At 38.4% G+C, this 17,701-nt stretch overlaps 4 protein-coding genes and 1 pseudogene across 9 annotated transcripts; 4 read left to right on the top strand and 1 right to left on the bottom strand.

The window, feature by feature from the left end:
• The first annotated feature begins 153 nt into the window (after positions 1-153).
• On the top strand, positions 154-3,766 carry ckl4 (casein kinase I-like 4). Of its 2 annotated transcripts, NM_119030.4 has the most exons (13): positions 154-328; positions 407-447; positions 626-695; positions 781-929; positions 1,050-1,216; positions 1,339-1,400; positions 1,478-1,541; positions 1,680-1,764; positions 1,843-1,969; positions 2,065-2,141; positions 2,315-2,372; positions 2,557-2,684; positions 2,951-3,766. In NM_119030.4, the coding sequence occupies exons 1-13, from the start codon at positions 253-255 to the stop codon at positions 3,089-3,091; spliced, it is 1,245 nt and encodes a 414-aa protein (NP_194615.2). In that variant the 5' UTR covers positions 154-252; the 3' UTR covers positions 3,092-3,766. The 2 variants fall into 2 exon arrangements, with proteins under 2 accessions (NP_194615.2, NP_001078465.1); NM_001084996.2 differs by having other exon boundaries at positions 177-328; positions 2,557-2,976.
• A 548-nt stretch (positions 3,767-4,314) lies between these two features.
• Positions 4,315-4,614, top strand: AT4G28870 (mutator transposase MUDRA protein; the record flags this gene model as incomplete). The annotated part of the gene is made up of 1 exon (NM_119031.1): positions 4,315-4,614. One exon carries the CDS (start codon positions 4,315-4,317, stop codon positions 4,612-4,614), a length of 300 nt encoding a protein of 99 aa, NP_194616.1.
• Positions 4,615-5,028: 414 nt separating this feature from the next.
• Positions 5,029-8,840, top strand: ckl3 (casein kinase I-like 3). Of its 4 annotated transcripts, NM_001341953.1 has the most exons (16): positions 5,033-5,118; positions 5,222-5,320; positions 5,417-5,457; positions 5,660-5,729; positions 5,819-5,967; positions 6,071-6,166; positions 6,244-6,314; positions 6,425-6,486; positions 6,562-6,625; positions 6,752-6,836; positions 6,916-7,042; positions 7,150-7,226; positions 7,315-7,372; positions 7,448-7,584; positions 7,808-8,191; positions 8,374-8,717. In NM_001341953.1, the coding sequence occupies exons 2-15, from the start codon at positions 5,245-5,247 to the stop codon at positions 7,940-7,942; spliced, it is 1,248 nt and encodes a 415-aa protein (NP_001329054.1). In that variant the 5' UTR covers positions 5,033-5,118; positions 5,222-5,244; the 3' UTR covers positions 7,943-8,191; positions 8,374-8,717. The 4 variants fall into 4 exon arrangements, with proteins under 4 accessions (NP_001329055.1, NP_001329056.1, NP_194617.2 ...); NM_001341952.1 differs by having other exon boundaries at positions 5,029-5,320; positions 8,374-8,840; NM_001341951.1 differs by having other exon boundaries at positions 5,029-5,118; positions 7,808-8,840.
• Positions 8,841-10,136: 1,296 nt separating this feature from the next.
• Positions 10,137-11,859, bottom strand: AT4G28890 (RING/U-box superfamily protein). The gene has a single exon (NM_119033.5). The coding sequence runs from the start codon at positions 11,627-11,629 to the stop codon at positions 10,331-10,333; it is 1,299 nt and encodes a 432-aa protein (NP_194618.3). The 5' UTR covers positions 11,630-11,859; the 3' UTR covers positions 10,137-10,330.
• A 1,175-nt stretch (positions 11,860-13,034) lies between these two features.
• Positions 13,035-17,598, top strand: AT4G28900 (annotated as a pseudogene; the record flags this gene model as incomplete). The annotated part of the gene is made up of 1 exon: positions 13,035-17,598.
• Positions 17,599-17,701: the final 103 nt, after the last annotated feature.

A 17,701-nucleotide genomic window follows, 5' to 3' on the forward strand; every position in this document is an offset into this window, starting at 1 on the left:
TAGACACATTGCGTTGACTTTAGAACTAGTGGATTAGAAACTCCACCGGTCCTACGTGGCAACTAAATTTCAGTCCACGTCACCGACACACAAATTTTCTTAGCCTTACTATACCATACAATTTACGTTAATGCCCCTATTGTCTCATCTATTCGCAAATTTCAACTCTCAAATTCAACGAAGTAAAAAAGCCCTAAATTGATATCTCTATCCCTTGCGCATGATCCAGATTCGGTTGTGATCGGAGCTGCCATGGAACGTATCATCGGCGGCAAGTACAAGCTCGGACGGAAGATTGGCGGTGGTTCCTTTGGAGAGATTTTCCTAGGTGTGTTCTCGTTGATTCTCGAGTTTTGTTCTTCTTCTTTGGTTTGAAATTGACGTACCTTGTTTGTTGATTTCGCAGCTACGCACATCGATACCTTCGAGATTGTAGCTGTTAAGATCGTAAGTTTCAATTGAATCAGCTATTAAACGAATCTACTCTGGGAATTTTGTATCATGTTCATTGTTTCGTGTGGTTCTTTGAATTGATTAACTCTAAATTTATCAGTCAAGCTCCTTGAAATGGTACTTTTTAGCTGACAATTTGTCTTTAACTCAGATCATTTGGATTGTTTTGCAGGAGAACAGTAAAACAAAACATCCTCAGCTTCTCTATGAAGCTAAGCTATATAGAACTCTTGAAGGAGGAAGTATGTTTCTCATTCCTATCTTTTCCCATTCTGTCGTTGTTGGTCATTGGAGGGATTGATTATCAGTACAATGCTCATTTTGCAGGTGGAATTCCGCGCATAAGATGGTTTGGAGTTGATGGAACAGAGAATGCTTTAGTGATGGATTTGCTCGGTCCAAGTCTCGAAGATCTTTTCGTCTACTGTGGGAGAAAATTTTCACCAAAGACGGTCTTGATGTTGGCTGATCAAATGGTATGGCATGAGTTTTAATCACATTTATTGCGTCTGGTTCTGTTTAAATACTAATCATTTCTCTTGAGTTATACATTTATCATCTAATGTGCTTATGATTTTCTTATTCCGATTTTACAGCTAACTAGAATAGAATATGTACATTCCAAAGGATATCTGCATAGAGATATAAAACCAGATAACTTTCTCATGGGCCTAGGCCGCAAAGCGAATCAGGTTTATCTAATTGACTTTGGACTGGCCAAAAGATATCGTGATGCCAACACCAACCGCCACATCCCTTATAGGTATTTGTGGCCATGGTTCATTATATTGTGTCTACCATCTGGAGGTGGTAAATTATCTTATCTGTTATAAGTTTTTAAGGTCACATTATACAACTTATTACCTTTTATTTGGTTGTATTCAGGGAAAACAAGAATTTAACAGGAACTGCACGATATGCAAGTTGCAATACACATCTTGGTATTGGTAAGGAATGCTGCCACTTTTTTCTCCCCTTTGTGAAGTAAAGTTTTTGCTCACATATTTCGATTTCTCTTTCGCAGAGCAAGGTAGACGGGATGACCTAGAGTCTCTTGGATATGTGCTTCTGTACTTCTTAAGAGGAAGGTGTGTTGACTTTTTGACTTGAAAGAACCTAGTTAACATTGTGTTTTTGGCAGGGTATTGTTTTTCCTTGTTTGAGATTTACTTAACCGTTTTCTTGCTTTACATTTTGTTCCTATTTTAATGAACCTCCTTTTCTAGCCTTCCATGGCAGGGTCTTAAGGCTGTTGACAAGAAGCAAAAGTATGACAAAATTTGTGAGAAGAAGATATCAACTCCTATTGAGGTCTATTTCCCTCTACTGTGTGAGTGAATTGTTTTTTGTTAATCCTCATTCAACTGAATAATATCCCATCCTTTGTAGGTTCTATGCAAAAGCCACCCCGTGGAGTTTGCTTCATATTTTCATTATTGCCACACACTGACATTTGATCAACGCCCTGATTATGGATTCTTGAAGCGGCTTTTTCGTGATTTATTCTCACGGGAAGGTACTTTGAGAAAGACATCCCTCCATCATTTTTATAATCCTCTCTGCTAGCATCAGTTATCTACCTAGCTCACTTAAACGTTTTCTTCTTTGCAGGATATGAGTTTGACTATATATATGACTGGACTATTATAAAGTATCAGCAATCACAGAAAACTAGAAGTCAGTCTCAGGTATAGTTTATCAATACCATTTGTTATTTTTTTTTCTCCAGGTGTATGCATATTTTGTCTTGTTCATAGAGAAGATTTCCTGGGGAGAAGTTTTACTTGGTTTTGCTATTTTTTAGTTTTGGTGCTAAATATAGATATGCCTGTCTTCCTAACAATAAACTGTCATGCTGCAGGCCGTTCCTGGGTCTAGTAATGCTCGTGCAATACCAATGGACACAAGCAATCATCGAGGTCAGCTCGAGTTATAAATTTTAATTGTGTCACTTTCTGATTAATTTTGTAATAGTATATGATGTGTTTTTTGTTTTCTCTCGACTTTCACACTGGACTCAACTGGCATAGAGTGTTTGGCTGATTTAGTTTCCCGTTGCAACTGTTTATTTCAATATCTTGATGCTAACTCTCCGTTTGGCAGGAGGAACTAAGATTTCACATGAAGCCCAAGTCTCTGACCGTGTCAGACCGGCTAATGCCAGTGGTCCAAGCCCACAGATTAATACCGCTGTAGGGAGGAGTCTGGGTTTTGATCAAGTCCACAAGAATGTACGTGCTTATTCATTTGCCTCTTCCAAATAAATGTTGTATCCTGCAACCCTCCCCCTTGTGTTAGCATCTCATGCCTGCATCTGTGTTGCTTCAGAGTTCTGCATGGTTCTCTGCTTAAAGCTTTTACCTGTTTTGCATGGTCAATTGTCATCAACGAGCTCTATATTGTGATATGAACTACATATAGCATAAATGATTAAAACACGATACTGATCATCACGAAATATGCTCTTGACCATTATTTTACTGAAAACCCATTGCAGATGAACATGCCATCATCCACTTCATTATCTCCTGCGGGTACCTCAAAAAGAAATGTCAGACCCGAAACCTCAAATTCTGGGTTTGGGAGCGGGAATAAAACCGGCGGTTGGACTTCACCATTCATGTCACCGGGGAAATGATGCAAAAAAAGTTGGAGTATATCATTCATCTGATCTGCTGAGCAAGATTATGTGTGCCTTTGGGTCTAAACTGTGATTTCTGCAGTGAAAAGCTCTAGACTGAGGTTGAAGATCTGAATGGAGTTTTTCCATGAACAGCTTACTGTTTGACAAAAGGCATGAAGATTATGTTTGCTTTCCTTCAAGATTCTCACAAATGACTGACTTCAACCTTTGTATAAAATCTTGCAACCGGGCGTGTAATTTGGTTCTTGTGATTCATTCTCCCAAGTTTTCTTCTATAAAACTTTGTTCGTATTTCTGTACGTAGTTCCCTGTGTTGGGGCATAACCTGGGTTTGCTGTGTCATCAACATTGTTTGCAGAAAATCAAGAGCAAAGCATGAGCAGCTTCAGCAGAGATGCCTTCAAAGGCTTGAGTCAAGAGTTGCTTGTGGCAGGGACATGTCACCATCAAGCTAATGTGCAGCTGACGAGAACGTAAAAGGATAAGCTATGGCTAGCTTCTGGAATGCTCCGAGAAACACTTCCCCCTTTTTTTTTCTCTGAATTTCCTATTCAGTTTAATGGTATTCTGTGTTTGATTTTTCTTACTCGATTTTGTGCATTGAAAAAAATTATATCAAAAAGCTTGACTTGATCCAAACATGCATTTTCAATTGCTATTATTAAAAAAAAAAAACGTATAAAATTGTAGTCTCAATATTGAAATACAAACACCTAGAATTGATCGATTTGGTAGAGAACTAGTTAGTGGATTAAATTTGGGTTGGCTGATTTTCGAGCCATAAACTATTTCGATTCTCAGCTTTCACACCCGGACTTTTGGGCCTTTAAATTTCCACCATCAACTTTCATATTCCCAAAATTACATCATCTATTTTTGGATTCATGCTTAAACATACATTTCCAATTGAACCATTCATTTAACCGGGATTAACCACAAATCCGCGTTTACTGTACCGCGATTGCGATTAACCCAACTAATACCCAGACCCGTTAAGAAAACGACGTCGTTTTCATTTCGTTTAACTCATCAAAAAGAGAAAGAAAACGACGTCGTTTTCATTCTTCTTCTTTAACTCTCAAATCGATTTAGTCGTTCTTCTTTAATCTCGACACTGTGAAATTAGGGTTCTTGAGAGAGAAAGACAAAAGGGGATTTGGGGTTTTCTTCTTCGGTTCGAATTTTTGGGTCTCGATTTGGGTTTCGAATAGGGAGAAATGAAGAATTGGTGGGAGGAAAGATTGATTTACCAAAGCGATCCAGATGACCCCGATTTCGAACCTCCAGAGAGTGACATTGAAGCCGACGATGGAAGTGATAGTGGTGATAGCGGAGTCGAGGAGGACGAAGCCACCAGAATCGAGGGAGAGGACGTCGGGATAGATGGAGACAGAGCTTCTGATGGAGAGGAAAATAGAGAAGACGATGGTGACATAGCGTCTGATGGAGACGTCAATCTAGAAGACGATGGAGACAGAGATGAAAGTCAAAAGAAGAGGACTACCAAATCGATTTGAGAGTTAAAGAAGAAGAATGAAAACGACGTCGTTTTCTTAACGGGTCTGGGTATTAGTCGGGTTAATCACAATCGCGGTACAGTAAACGCGGATTTGTGGTTAATCCCGGTTAAATGAATGGTTCAATTGAAAATGTATGTTTAATCATGAATTCGAAAGTAGATGATGTAATTTTGAGGAATATGAAAATTGATGGTGGAAATTTAAGGGCCCAAAAATCCGGGAGTGAAAACTAAGAATCGAAATAGTTTATGACTCGAAAATCAGCCAACCCATTAAATTTTCGAACCTTCATCATTTTGCAGACCCCAAAAACGGAAATCATCAAATCATCCACCGTGCCAGCGTGACATTACAAAATCACGTAAATACCCTCGTGTTTGTTTATAAGGTAAAAAAAGATTGGCGGACCCAAAATGGTGCAGTAGTTAGGTGTACAAATTTTTTTTTGAAGGATCACTACTACGGCTCAAACAAGCCTGGGTCCATGTCACTACCACCGATGTCAGTCAAACAAAAATAATAATATATGTTTTTAAGTTCCTCTAATTTCAATCTTCTAAACAACAACCCTAAATCCTTATCTCTATCCTTGCGCTTGATCCAGATTCGGTTCTGATTGGAGCTGCCATGGAACGCATCATCGGCGGCAAGTACAAGCTCGGACGGAAGATCGGCGGTGGTTCGTTCGGAGAGATTTTTCTAGGTTTTGTGTTCTCCTCTGTTCTTGTCCCTTTGGTTTTCCGAGTTTGCTTTTTTATTTGAAATTGACGCTCTTCTCTTCTGTTTGTTGTTTTCGCAGCTACGCACGTCGATACCTTCGAGATCGTAGCTGTTAAGATCGTAAGTCCCAGCTCAATTTGCCTTGAGACGAATTGAATCCATCCAATCTGGAGATTTGATTTGGATCTGCTATGTCTCTTAATTGATTTTGTTTGAATTGCTTTACTCTAAAATTGAGCAAGGTTTTAAACTCGGTGCTTTTTAGCTGCAATATATTCTTCAAGCTAACACTTGTTTTTAATTCAATCATTTTCTCTTGCAGGAGAACAGTAAAACAAAGCATCCTCAACTTCTCTATGAAGCTAAGCTATATAGAATTCTTGAAGGAGGAAGTATGATTCTCTTTCCTCTCTTTTCTCAGTTGTTGGACATTGGAGGGATTCATTAGCAGTACAATACTAATTTTTATGTTATGTGTCAGGTGGAATTCCGCGCATAAAATGGTTTGGAGTTGATGGAACAGAGAATGCTTTAGTGATGGATTTGCTCGGTCCAAGTCTCGAAGATCTTTTCGTCTACTGTGGGAGGAAATTCTCACCAAAGACAGTCTTGATGTTGGCTGATCAAATGGTATGGCATGACTTTCAACTATTCATTAGGCTATTTATAATATCTGTTGACTTATACATTGATTATCTAATGTGCTTCCGATTTTCTTATCCCGCTGTTACAGCTAACAAGAATAGAATTTGTACATTCGAAAGGATATCTGCATAGAGATATTAAACCCGATAACTTCCTCATGGGCCTAGGTCGGAAAGCAAATCAGGTATATTTCTGCAACTTCTTATCTTCATCAGATGCCATAAGTAGAGTATGGTATGATTGATAAGTCTCATTTTTCAGGTTTATCTAATTGACTTTGGACTTGCCAAAAGATATCGGGATGCCAACACCAACCGCCACATCCCTTACAGGTATTGTGGCCTTGGTTCAATATACAGATTGTAAATGATCTATCTGTTTTTAAGTTTTACGGTCACGTTAATCATTATACAACTTATTTCCTTTATTCGGCTATATTCAGGGAAAACAAGAATTTAACAGGAACTGCACGATATGCAAGTTGCAATACACATCTTGGAATTGGTAAGAAATGCTGGCATTCTTTATCCTTATGTAAAAGTAAATCGCTTTTGCTCATATTTTGGGTTCTCTTCACAGAGCAAAGTCGACGGGATGATCTAGAATCGCTGGGATATGTGCTTCTGTATTTCCTAAGAGGAAGGTGTGTTGTCTTTTTGAAAGAAACTAGTTAACATTATGTTATTTCGCAGGGTATTTCTATTCCTTGTTTTTAGAGATTTACTTAACTGTTTTTTGTGTTCCTCATTTCATGAACGTCCTTTTCTAGTCTTCCATGGCAGGGTCTTAAGGCTGTTGACAAGAAGCAAAAGTATGATAAAATCTGTGAGAAGAAGATATCAACTCCCATTGAGGTATGTTTCCCTATTGTGTGATTGATTCTTTTTTTGTTAATCCTCATTCGACTAAGTATATATCGATATCCCATTGCAGGTGCTATGCAAAAATCACCCTGTGGAGTTTGCATCATATTTTCATTACTGCCATACACTGACATTTGATCAGCGCCCAGATTATGGATTCTTGAAGCGGCTTTTTCGTGATTTATTTTCGCGGGAAGGTAGGTACTTTGGATAAAGACATCTCTTCATCATTCATAGTTCACTCAGCTGATAAGGTTCACCGGCATCATCTACCTACCTCACTATTATATGTTCTCTTTTGCAGGATATGAGTTCGACTATATATTTGACTGGACTATCATAAAGTATCAACAAGCACAGAAATCTAGAAATCAGTCTCAGGTATAGTTTTCAATGTTTTCTCAATCTTAATTTGCTGCTGTGTCACCTTTCTTGTTACTAACAAAAAGTATTGTCATTTCTACTGCAGGCAGTTCCTGGGTCTAGCAATCCTCGTGCAATGCCAGTGGACACAAGCAATCATCGGGGTTAGCTCTAATTAATAGCTTGTTGTTGCAATTGTTTATTTTGAAATCTCTGTTTTCTGACGCTCTGTTTGGCAGGAGGACCAAATATTTCTTATGAAGCCGAGGCCTCTGAACGCGTCAGATCGGCTAATGCCATTGGTCCAAGCCCACAGATAAATAATAATACTGCTGCAGGGAGGACTCCGGGGTTTGATCACCCTGTCCACAAGAATGTACGTATTTCTGCATTTGCCTCTTCCAAAGAACCGTTTTATTCTGCAAACTCGTTGCTTGTGTTAGCATGTCATGTATAGTATTACTCTCAGAACACTTCATGGTTCCCTGAAAACTGATTTTACCAGTATCGCTTTGTCAATTGTCATGAATTAATGAAACAATATATTGATCTTCGAGATGAGTTCCCTTGACTGTTATTTTACTGAAAACCCATTGCAGATGAACATGCCATCCACTTCATTATCTCCTGCGGGTACCTCAAAAAGAAATGTCGGACCCGAAACCTCAAATTCTGGATATGGGAGTGGGAATAGAACTGGTTGGACTTCGTCATTCATGTCTCCAGAGAAATGATGCAAAGAAAATGTAGCTTTTTCCTGAAATGGTGAGTGAGATGATGCGCTGTTAATGTGACTCCGTGCCCTTAATTCACCTCTGAAACTACAGCAGAAATCAGAACTTGGTGTCACTAACACCTTTGTATCTCCTCCACCTTTGGCTGGAAGAAAGATGCAATGGTTTCTATGTAAATTCTCTGAAGTGTGTGTGGACAAGAAGGCGTTGGTTGAAGCATTTGTGTTTACACACACAAGACATGAAAGTGTATGTGTGCTTTTCATTCAAAGATTTCCCCCAACCTTTGTATAATTCTTACACCCGGATGTGTAATCTTGTTATGTGATTCATACATATCATTTTTAGCTACTCTTTGCTATGTGATCAATGACCTTTTGCTGCAGCTTGATATATGTATACATGTTAATGGATAGCGTCATTCTTTGCAGAAATCCAGAGCCAAGCTTGAGCTGAGATGAGTCTTCAAAAGGCTTAGCAATGCACAGGTTTCTTTCACAGACGCCCAAGTTCGATTCTTATTTTTGTGCAATTGATTTATGAGGAAAGATTTTGAGAGTCAACATGGGATTCAAATAACTCGGAGACAGTGAGTAAGAAACTATTCTGGGAGAGAATAAAATGTTTGAGAGCTCATGAAGCCAGTTGAAAAACGATTTGATGCGCTCGGTCGGAGAAATCATCATCATGGAAGAGGCAGGTGACCAGGTGTAGGTTGTATTTGTACAGCTGTAATGGAAACCTATCTTAGGCCATAAGGGAAAATCCAATTTGTGTAAACTAAAGTAAGTTTGTCTTAAATTTCTTCATAGTGTTTAGTAATTAGTATCATATACTCTTCAATATTTGCTTTTAAATATTTCTGTTATCTTTATATATTGTGAAAATTGAAATCAAATCCAGACGGAACCTAAGTAATTGAAAACCAAAACAAAAATTAAATTGAAAGTAATTTACTACAATTTGAATTAAGCTACATCATTATTGTTTTTAAACGAAAATTTGATCCGATACCAACTCCAAAGAAGACTGAACTCTACTAGAAAGAAAGGGGCGTTATTCTAAAACAGGTCCATATTCAACCTAATACACCTATAATATAAAATAGTTTCGTTAGGTTCTATTTAATAATTTATTTTAAATTTAACTTCCATTCGTAATCGGCATAAGTTGGACCACATGATAAGTATGATGATGCAATGACTTGCTTTTTACATAACAACAATCTTTGGCCTCATCTACCTATTTCGCATTATAACATGTTCTTTGAATCGTTTCCCATTTTGTTTTTACATCATACAAACTTAAAAAGTTTCATCTACGGTGCTGCACCTGCACTCGAAGCAGCCCAGGTTCCATCGTGGTGTCCTTCGTTACAAAGTTAAGAAAGAGGTTCCAAAATAAGACATGAAAAAGAAGAAGGTGTTCCACTTATTTTTAAGACTGTTATATGCTTATATGAAGGACAAAATATACATCTATTTTAAGTTTAGTGGCATATAAATATATTACAAAGAAAAAATCAGAGGAGTCAGAATCCCACATCAGATAATTATAAATATATCTTATATGATTGGGCATATAATTTCATAATTGGTAACTGGAAAAAGAAAGTAAGATAATCAAAAGGAAATTGCTAGGTCTTGAATATAAAATTGTATATTAATAATCAAATTGGCTAATGTAGTGTTTGTTATGAAATTAAAATATTATTATTAGTAGTTAGTTGACCTACTTATATGTATTTTTGTAATCAATTACATGATTTAGTAATAATGTTCGTCCAAATAAAAGAATACAATTGTCAAGAGACAAAACCAAGAGTAGTTGTGTTTTATTTTGAATGAAAAGGAAAACTAAATAAATAGAGTTAGAAGCAATAATTCATATATCATATACAGTATGTGTGAGTGAGTTATGTGTGTATTAAAGTCTTAAAGTTATAAATGTATAATATATGATGCATTCATAACAAAATCATAACATGTAGCCAAGTTATTACTTTATTTGTAATAGTTGTGTATAATACATGTTGAACAAAAAATATTGCAGTAATAACAATGAAACTGAAAATGAGCCTGGTTGCTTCTGTAACCAGGTAAGCTGACATGTTCCTTATTGAAAACAATTATTGAGCTCTTTTTAAAATTAAATCCAGCAATAATTCAATCAATTCATATATTATAAGTCAAAGCTTTGTTTATACATAAATCTATCTTATTTACACAAATCAGCTTCGTTTGATCCAACTAACATGTATTAAGTATTAACATTAGTAGAATTCTCTGAACATAACTTAAAATCAAAACTTGTATCTACTAATTATGGGAAAATAGTCTCAAATTGAATCTGAAAAAGAATTGCAAATTTTTAAGAAAAATAAAGAAACTAAACATCAAAGTGTTGGTGTGTTGTGTTAATTTGACTTCTTTTTTCTCTGTTAGCAAACCATTGAGCAGTTTTTCTAGCGATCGGCAGCCACAAACGCCGTCTTCTCTCCTCCGTCTCATTCCCACCGTTTTGTAACGCAGACGCAGTCTCTGCGGCTGAACCGCTGCAATCTCCATGAATCGATATACTGAGTCTAGGAACCGCAGTGATGTCAGACACCGATCTTCGTCCTGGTTCGATCATAACGCTTCTTGATTTCGAACCAGAGTCTCCGTTTTCCGAGGAAAACATAGTTGTCATCGAAGTTAACTTGTTCTCCAACATTCTCTTCGCTTCCATCTCTTCCTTGATTCGCAAGATACCTATCTGATCCTCTTCATCTCCTCTCTTCACATGATCCAATGAAGAAAATCTCTCGCTAGAAATCGAATTAACCATCTCGGAATTCAAAAACATCAAATCTGATGAACTCACGTTGCTCCAACGATTCTTGAAAACAACATCCGACACAACGATCCTATGATTGAACTTGTGCATAAGCTTCTTCTCATCTTTATCGTTCACGTGTTCATCAAGTAACGTTTTTTCTTTATTACCTAATTTCAGAATCTTCCGGAAACTCTCTCCGATGCTGAATCTCGACGACCCACTAAGTTCTTCTCTGTGTATTCTTTCTTCTTCTTCTTCTCTCTCGATGTAAAGCTCCAAGCTCGAATCTTCTCTAATCTCAGACTGATTCAAGAACCTGAAACTGTTTCCGTTAGTGAGAACAGAGGAATCTTCTTCCATTGAGACTCTATCTCTGCAAAGAGGACAAGTTGCGTGTTGCTCAAGCCACTGATCGATACATCCGATGTGGAAAGCGTGTCTACACTTAGGCAACAATCTAAGAATCTCAACACTTTCGAATTTAGACAAACAGACAGAACAATCAAGACCTTGTTTTGATCCTTTCAAAGCAGAGAATCTAAACAGAGGAAGAGACTCGATTGCTGTTTTGTCTAAACCAGAGAATCGATCCGATGATGCCGTTGACCGGTTAAAGAATATTCCTTGTCTGAGCCGGCGATCGTGCCTTCTTCTGTCGCCGGAACCTGATCGGAGATCGATGTGGCAGCACTTAGCGTAGACGAGGAGGACGAAAGTGAGTGCGAACATGATGGCGAGAACTCCGGTGACGACGGCTAAACTCGGCTCAAAATTTGCGACGAGGTCACCGTTTCTGAACGGAGGAGGAGTCTGGGCAGAGGCATAACTGTGGAGGAGAGGAAGAAAGAAAAAGAAGATTTGATACATCGGAGCGTTCGAGAGAAACTTTGTTTCTTGATATTCTTGGGTTTGAAATAGTTTTATTGGAGATGAAAATGAGATTATGTTAGAGAAAGTGATATTTTTCGGTGTATGCTATAAACTAATACAATTACGTCATATACGTGACAACAATTTGTATGCTATTGCTTTTTATCTATGCTCTATTTGTCTTCTACTATTCTCTCCATTTAATTAAATACAATTTTATCTTTCGGTGGGCTGTTATTCTCCGACCTCATTTTTGATGATACTTAGGACTACAATATATATGGAACTTATTTATCATTTTATAAAGTTACAACTTGCGTCACACATTTGGAGTGATATTTTTGTTTAGTTTTTGGTCTGCGAACTATTAAAAAAAACTACATATATAACCAAATCTCTTTTCAATTCGGTTCCATATATTTTTTGTCATATGGTTTAGGTTATGCTATTTAACAAAATTATTTTGACGTTACTTGACTTATTTATGTCTGCTCTTCCTTTTTTATCCATACACAGTGAATCACATACAAATTTTGAATACACAATGAATCACAAATATACATATCTTGATCGTTCTCTCGAGTCATTTTGGTTTGATTGATGTTAAAACAAGTATTTATATAACCGCATGATAAGCTAAAGTCGAAATTAATTACTTTCCAAAACATGTGAACGTCCAACCATAACTAAATCTCAATAGGAGGATTCGTACCATGGTTTTCTAACTTCACGGTAAGTGTTTTCAAGTTTTCAACCATGAACAAACTTGATTTTTTTTTTTTTTTTTTTTGTATGAGGTTATGAGAAGTCGTTTACTCTCCAATTATGGTTTCATAATGAATATTTTCGTTTAATAAAAACTAAAAAGGAATGCCATGGTTGTACCTAGAACTACTAGTTTATTATTTGTGACAAAGCTACTAAGTATACTTGCTAGTAATAACCATGACAATGTTATATTATAAATGTTAATGAATCGTGACAGATTAACTAAGAAAAAGTCAACGACCAGCTGCACAAAATTCCGGTGCGGCAAAATAAAGTCAAAGTTGCATTACTCATGATTGGCTTCGATGCTTTACTATTTGTGAATCAGAGAGAACCTCCTCTACAATCAGAAACTTTGCTTTCTGCGAATGGACCTGCAACACTCAACAATACTTTGGGCCTCAGTCAAAGTGTCAAGCCCATCAACCTCAAGTCTTCTCTACCTTGCAACGGTAACAAGATTCCTCAATTTCCAGCGCATCAACGTACGGGATTCACAGCTAATCATTTGTCCCTTCATAACAAATTTGATCCTCTTTGTTCCTCTGTCGTGATGTGCAGCTAATGACGTGTGACCTAGTGTCTCACCATTTTGGGGTTCATATATAAACTCTTCTCTGTCATTGTAAACCTTAAGCTGAAATATTCAATAAAGAGTTTTCTCTTCATCATCGTTTTATCAATACTTTCATGGTATCAGAGCTCAGTCGAAAATGGCTGACAACTCTGATTCATCTTCCGCTCTCTGTTTTTCTCATTATGTTACTCTGAAACTCTCAACTGCAAACTACCTCTTGTGGAAGATCCAGTTCGAGACTTGGCTCAACAATCAACGTTTGCTTGGTTTTGTTACTGGTGCTAATCCGTGTCCTAATGCTACGAGATCTATCAGAAATGGAGATCAAGTTACAGAAGCTACAAATCCTGACTTTCTCACATGGGTTCAAAATGACCAGAAAATCATGGGGTGGCTCCTTGGTTCGTTGTCTGAAGATGCTCTGCGTTCAGTCTACGGGTTACACACATCCAGAGAGGTATGGTTTTCTCTTGCTAAGAAGTACAACCGTGTCTCTGCCTCTAGGAAAAGTGACTTGCAACGTCGTTTGAACCCTGTCTCTAAGAATGAGAAATCTATGCTTGAGTATCTAAACTGTGTTAAGCAAATCTGTGACCAGCTAGACTCTATTGGTTGTCCTGTTCCAGAAAACGAAAAGATTTTTGGGGTCTTGAATGGTTTAGGTCAGGAATATATGCTTGTGTCTACAATGATTAAAGGTTCTATGGATACCTATCCCATGTCCTTTGAGGATGTTGTTTTCAAGCTGATTAATTTTGATGATAAGCTGCAAAAGTATGCAGAGGTTCCTAATGTTTCTCCTCACTTGGCTTATGCTACTGAATCAAACTACTCAAAGTGGTCAATCTGGTGGAAATCGAGGTCGCAACAACTACACCACTAAAGGGAGAGGTTTCCCTCAACAAATCTCAAGTGGCTCTCCCTCTGACTCAGGAACAAGACCTACCTGTCAGATCTGCAACAAGTATGGTCATTCTGCTTATAAGTGTTGGAAGCGTTTTGATCATGCTTTTCAGAGTGAAGACTTCAGTAAAGCCTTTGCTGCAATGCGTGTCTCTGATCAGAAATCCAATCCTTGGGTGACTGACTCAGGCGCTACTTCACACATCACGAACTCTACTTCTCAGCTTCAGTCTGCTCAACCTTACAGTGGAGAAGATTCAGTTATTGTTGGCAACAGTGACTTTCTCCCCATAACTCACATTGGTTCAGCAGTTCTGACAAGCAACCAAGGTAATCTGCCACTAAGAGATGTTCTTGTTTGTCCTAATATCACTAAGTCTCTTTTATCTGTGTCTAAGCTTACCTCAGATTATCCTTGTGTGATTGAGTTTGACTCTGATGGTGTGATTGTTAAGGACAAGCTGACAAAACAGCTCCTCACGAAAGGAACCCGCCATAATGATTTGTACCTGTTGGAGAATCCGAAGTTCATGGCTTGCTACTCTTCCAGACAACAAGCTACAAGTGATGAGGTGTGGCATATGAGGCTAGGTCACCCTAATCAAGATGTTCTCCAACAACTTTTAAGAAATAAAGCCATAGTTATAAGTAAAACAAGTCACAGTTTGTGTGATGCTTGCCAAATGGGAAAGATTTGCAAGCTTCCTTTTGCTTCTTCAGATTTTGTTTCAAGCAGACTCCTAGAACGTGTCCACTGTGACTTATGGGGTCCTGCACCAGTTGTTTCTTCTCAAGGTTTTCGATATTATGTAATCTTTATTGACAATTACTCAAGATTCACTTGGTTTTATCCATTGCGCCTCAAATCAGATTTCTTCTCTGTCTTTCTCACGTTTCAAAAGATGGTTGAGAATCAGTGTCAACAAAAGATTGCTAGTTTTCAGTGTGATGGAGGGGGTGAGTTTATCAGCAATCAGTTTGTTTCTCATCTTGCAGAGTGTGGAATCAGACAGTTGATCTCATGTCCCTACACTCCTCAACAAAATGGTATTGCTGAAAGAAAACATCGTCACATTACAGAACTTGGTTCGTCAATGATGTTTCAAGGCAAAGTTCCTCAGTTTTTGTGGGTAGAAGCTTTTTACACTTCAAATTTCCTGTGCAACCTTCTTCCATCCTCAGTTCTCAAAGATCAGAAAAGTCCATATGAAGTTCTTATGGGAAAGGCTCCAGTCTACACTTCTCTTCGAGTTTTTGGATGTGCCTGCTATCCTAATCTCAGACCTTATGCAAGTAACAAGTTTGATCCTAAATCGTTACTATGTGTTTTCACAGGTTATAATGAGAAGTACAAGGGATACAAGTGTTTTCATCCGCCTACAGGGAAGATATATATCAACAGACATGTTCTATTTGATGAATCCAAATTCCTTTTTTCAGATATCTATAGTGACAAAGTTTCAGGTACAAACTCAACTTTAGTCTCAGCTTGGCAAAGCAACTTTCTCCCGAAGAGTATTCCTGCAACTCCAGAAGTCTTGGATATCTCTAATACTGCAGCTTCTTTCAGTGATGAACAAGGTGAATTCTCTGGTGCTGTTGGAGGAGGAGGTTGTGGGTGTACGGCGGACTTAGATTCTGTTCCTATAGGCAACAGTCTCCCTTCTTCTCCAGTTACTCAGCAGAATTCACCACAACCAGAAACTCCTATCTCTTCTGCAGGTTCAGGAAATGATGCAGAAGACTCAGAGTTGAGTGAAAATTCAGAAAATTCAGAAAGTTCAGTGTTCAGTGAAGCTACAACAGAAACAGAAGCTGCTGACAACACTAATGATCAAAGTCATCCTATGATAACAAGGTCTAAATCAGGCATTTTCAAGCCAAATCCCAAATATGCTATGTTTACAGTAAAGAGTAACTACCCTGTACCAAAGACAGTCAAAACAGCTCTTAAAGACCCTGGATGGACTGATGCAATGGGTGAAGAGTATGACTCTTTTGAAGAAACACATACTTGGGATTTGGTTCCACCTGACTCGTTCATTACTCCTTTAGGCTGCAGGTGGGTTTTCAAAACGAAGCTAAAGGCTGATGGAACTCTTGATAGATTAAAGGCTCGTCTTGTTGCTAAGGGCTATGAACAAGAAGAAGGAGTTGATTACATGGAGACTTATAGTCCAGTGGTTCGCACAGCCACAGTGAGAACAATCTTACATGTTGCAACCATTAACAAGTGGGAAATCAAGCAACTTGATGTTAAAAATGCCTTTTTACATGGTGATTTGAAAGAGACTGTGTACATGTACCAACCTCCAGGTTTTGAAAATCAAGACAGACCTGATTATGTGTGCAAGCTCAACAAAGCCATTTATGGTCTTAAACAAGCTCCGAGAGCTTGGTTTGACAAGTTCAGTACTTTTCTCTTGGAGTTTGGTTTCATCTGTACCTATTCAGATCCTTCTCTGTTTGTGTTTCTGAAAGGAAGAGATCTCATGTTCCTCTTGCTCTATATGGACGACATGCTTCTCACAGGCAACAATAGTGAACTGTTGGACACACTGCTTGTCTCTCTGAATAAAGAGTCCGCATGAAAGACATGGGAATGCTGCATTACTTTCTCGGAATTCAGGCTCATTTTCACTGAGAAGGGTTGTTCTTGCATCAAGAGAAATATGCTATGGATCTCCTTGTTGCAGCAGGAATGGCAGATTGTGCCCCAATGCCAACCCCTTTGCCTCTTCAATTGGATAAAGTTCCTGGTCAACAAGAAAGCTTTGCTGATCCTACTTATTTTCGGAGCTTGGCTGGTAAGTTACAATATCTTACTCTTACTCGTCCTGACATTCAATTTGCAGTCAATCTTGTGTGTCAAAAGATGCATTCCCCCACAGTTGCTGATTTCAATCTCCTCAAAAGAGTCTTACGCTATCTCAAAGGAAAAGTTCAAATGGGTCTCAACTTACACAACAACACGGATATCACTTTGCGTGCTTATAGTGATAGTGACTGGGCAAACTGCAAAGAGACTAGAAGATCTGTTGGTGGTTTCTGCACTTTTCTTGGCACTAACATAATCAGTTGGTCTGCAAAACGTCATCCAACAGTCTCAAGGTCCTCAACAGAAGCTGAGTATAGGACCCTCTCTATCGCAGCTACAGAAGTGAAGTGGATCTCATCTTTGCTTCGTGAAATAGGCATCTATCAACCTGCACCACCGGAGTTGTACTGTGACAACCTCTCTGCTGTCTACCTCACTGCAAATCCAGCAATGCACAACCGGTCTAAGGCCTTTGATGTTGATTTTCACTATGTTCGAGAACGTGTTGCCTTGGGAGCTTTGGTTGTCAAACATGTCCCTGCTTCTCATCAACTTGCAGACATCTTCACCAAGTCTCTTCCCCAACGTCCATTCTTTGACTTAAGGTACAAACTTGGCGTTGTTTTACCTCCCACACCAAGTTTGAGGGGGTGTGTGAATCAGAGAGAACCTCCTCTACAATCAGAAGCTTTGCTTTCTGCGAATGGACCTGCAACACTCAACAATACTTTGGGCCTCAGTCAAAGTGTCAAGCCCATCAACCTCAAGTCTTCTCTACCTTGCAACGGTAACAAGATTCCTCAATTTCCAGCGCATCAACGTACGGGATTCACAGCTAATCATTTGTCCCTTCATAACAAATTTGATCCTCTTTGTTCCTCTGTCGTGATGTGCAGCTAATGACGTGTGACCTAGTGTCTCACCATTTTGGGGTTCATATATAAACCCTTCTCTGTCATTGTAAACCTTAAGCTGAAATATTCAATAAAGAGATTTCTCTTCA

Source organism: Arabidopsis thaliana, chromosome 4, assembly GCF_000001735.4.
Source record: "Arabidopsis thaliana chromosome 4, partial sequence".
Taxonomy (NCBI): domain Eukaryota; kingdom Viridiplantae; phylum Streptophyta; class Magnoliopsida; order Brassicales; family Brassicaceae; genus Arabidopsis; species Arabidopsis thaliana.

Excerpts from the sequence above, each read along its gene's own strand:
- ckl3 (NM_119032.5), top strand. The coding sequence starts at position 5,245 with ATGGAACGCATCATCGGCGGCAAGTACAAGCTCGGACGGAAGATCGGC. Across the intron at positions 6,487-6,561 it reads CAATACACATCTTGGAATTG|AGCAAAGTCGACGGGATGAT; the intron begins GTAAGAAATGCT and ends TTCTCTTCACAG. Across the intron at positions 7,373-7,447 it reads GGACACAAGCAATCATCGGG|GAGGACCAAATATTTCTTAT; the intron begins GTTAGCTCTAAT and ends TCTGTTTGGCAG.
- AT4G28890 (NM_119033.5), bottom strand. The coding sequence starts at position 11,629 with ATGTATCAAATCTTCTTTTTCTTTCTTCCTCTCCTCCACAGTTATGCC.
- ckl4 (NM_119030.4), top strand. The coding sequence starts at position 253 with ATGGAACGTATCATCGGCGGCAAGTACAAGCTCGGACGGAAGATTGGC. Across the intron at positions 448-625 it reads AGATTGTAGCTGTTAAGATC|GAGAACAGTAAAACAAAACA; the intron begins GTAAGTTTCAAT and ends ATTGTTTTGCAG. Across the intron at positions 2,373-2,556 it reads GGACACAAGCAATCATCGAG|GAGGAACTAAGATTTCACAT; the intron begins GTCAGCTCGAGT and ends TCCGTTTGGCAG.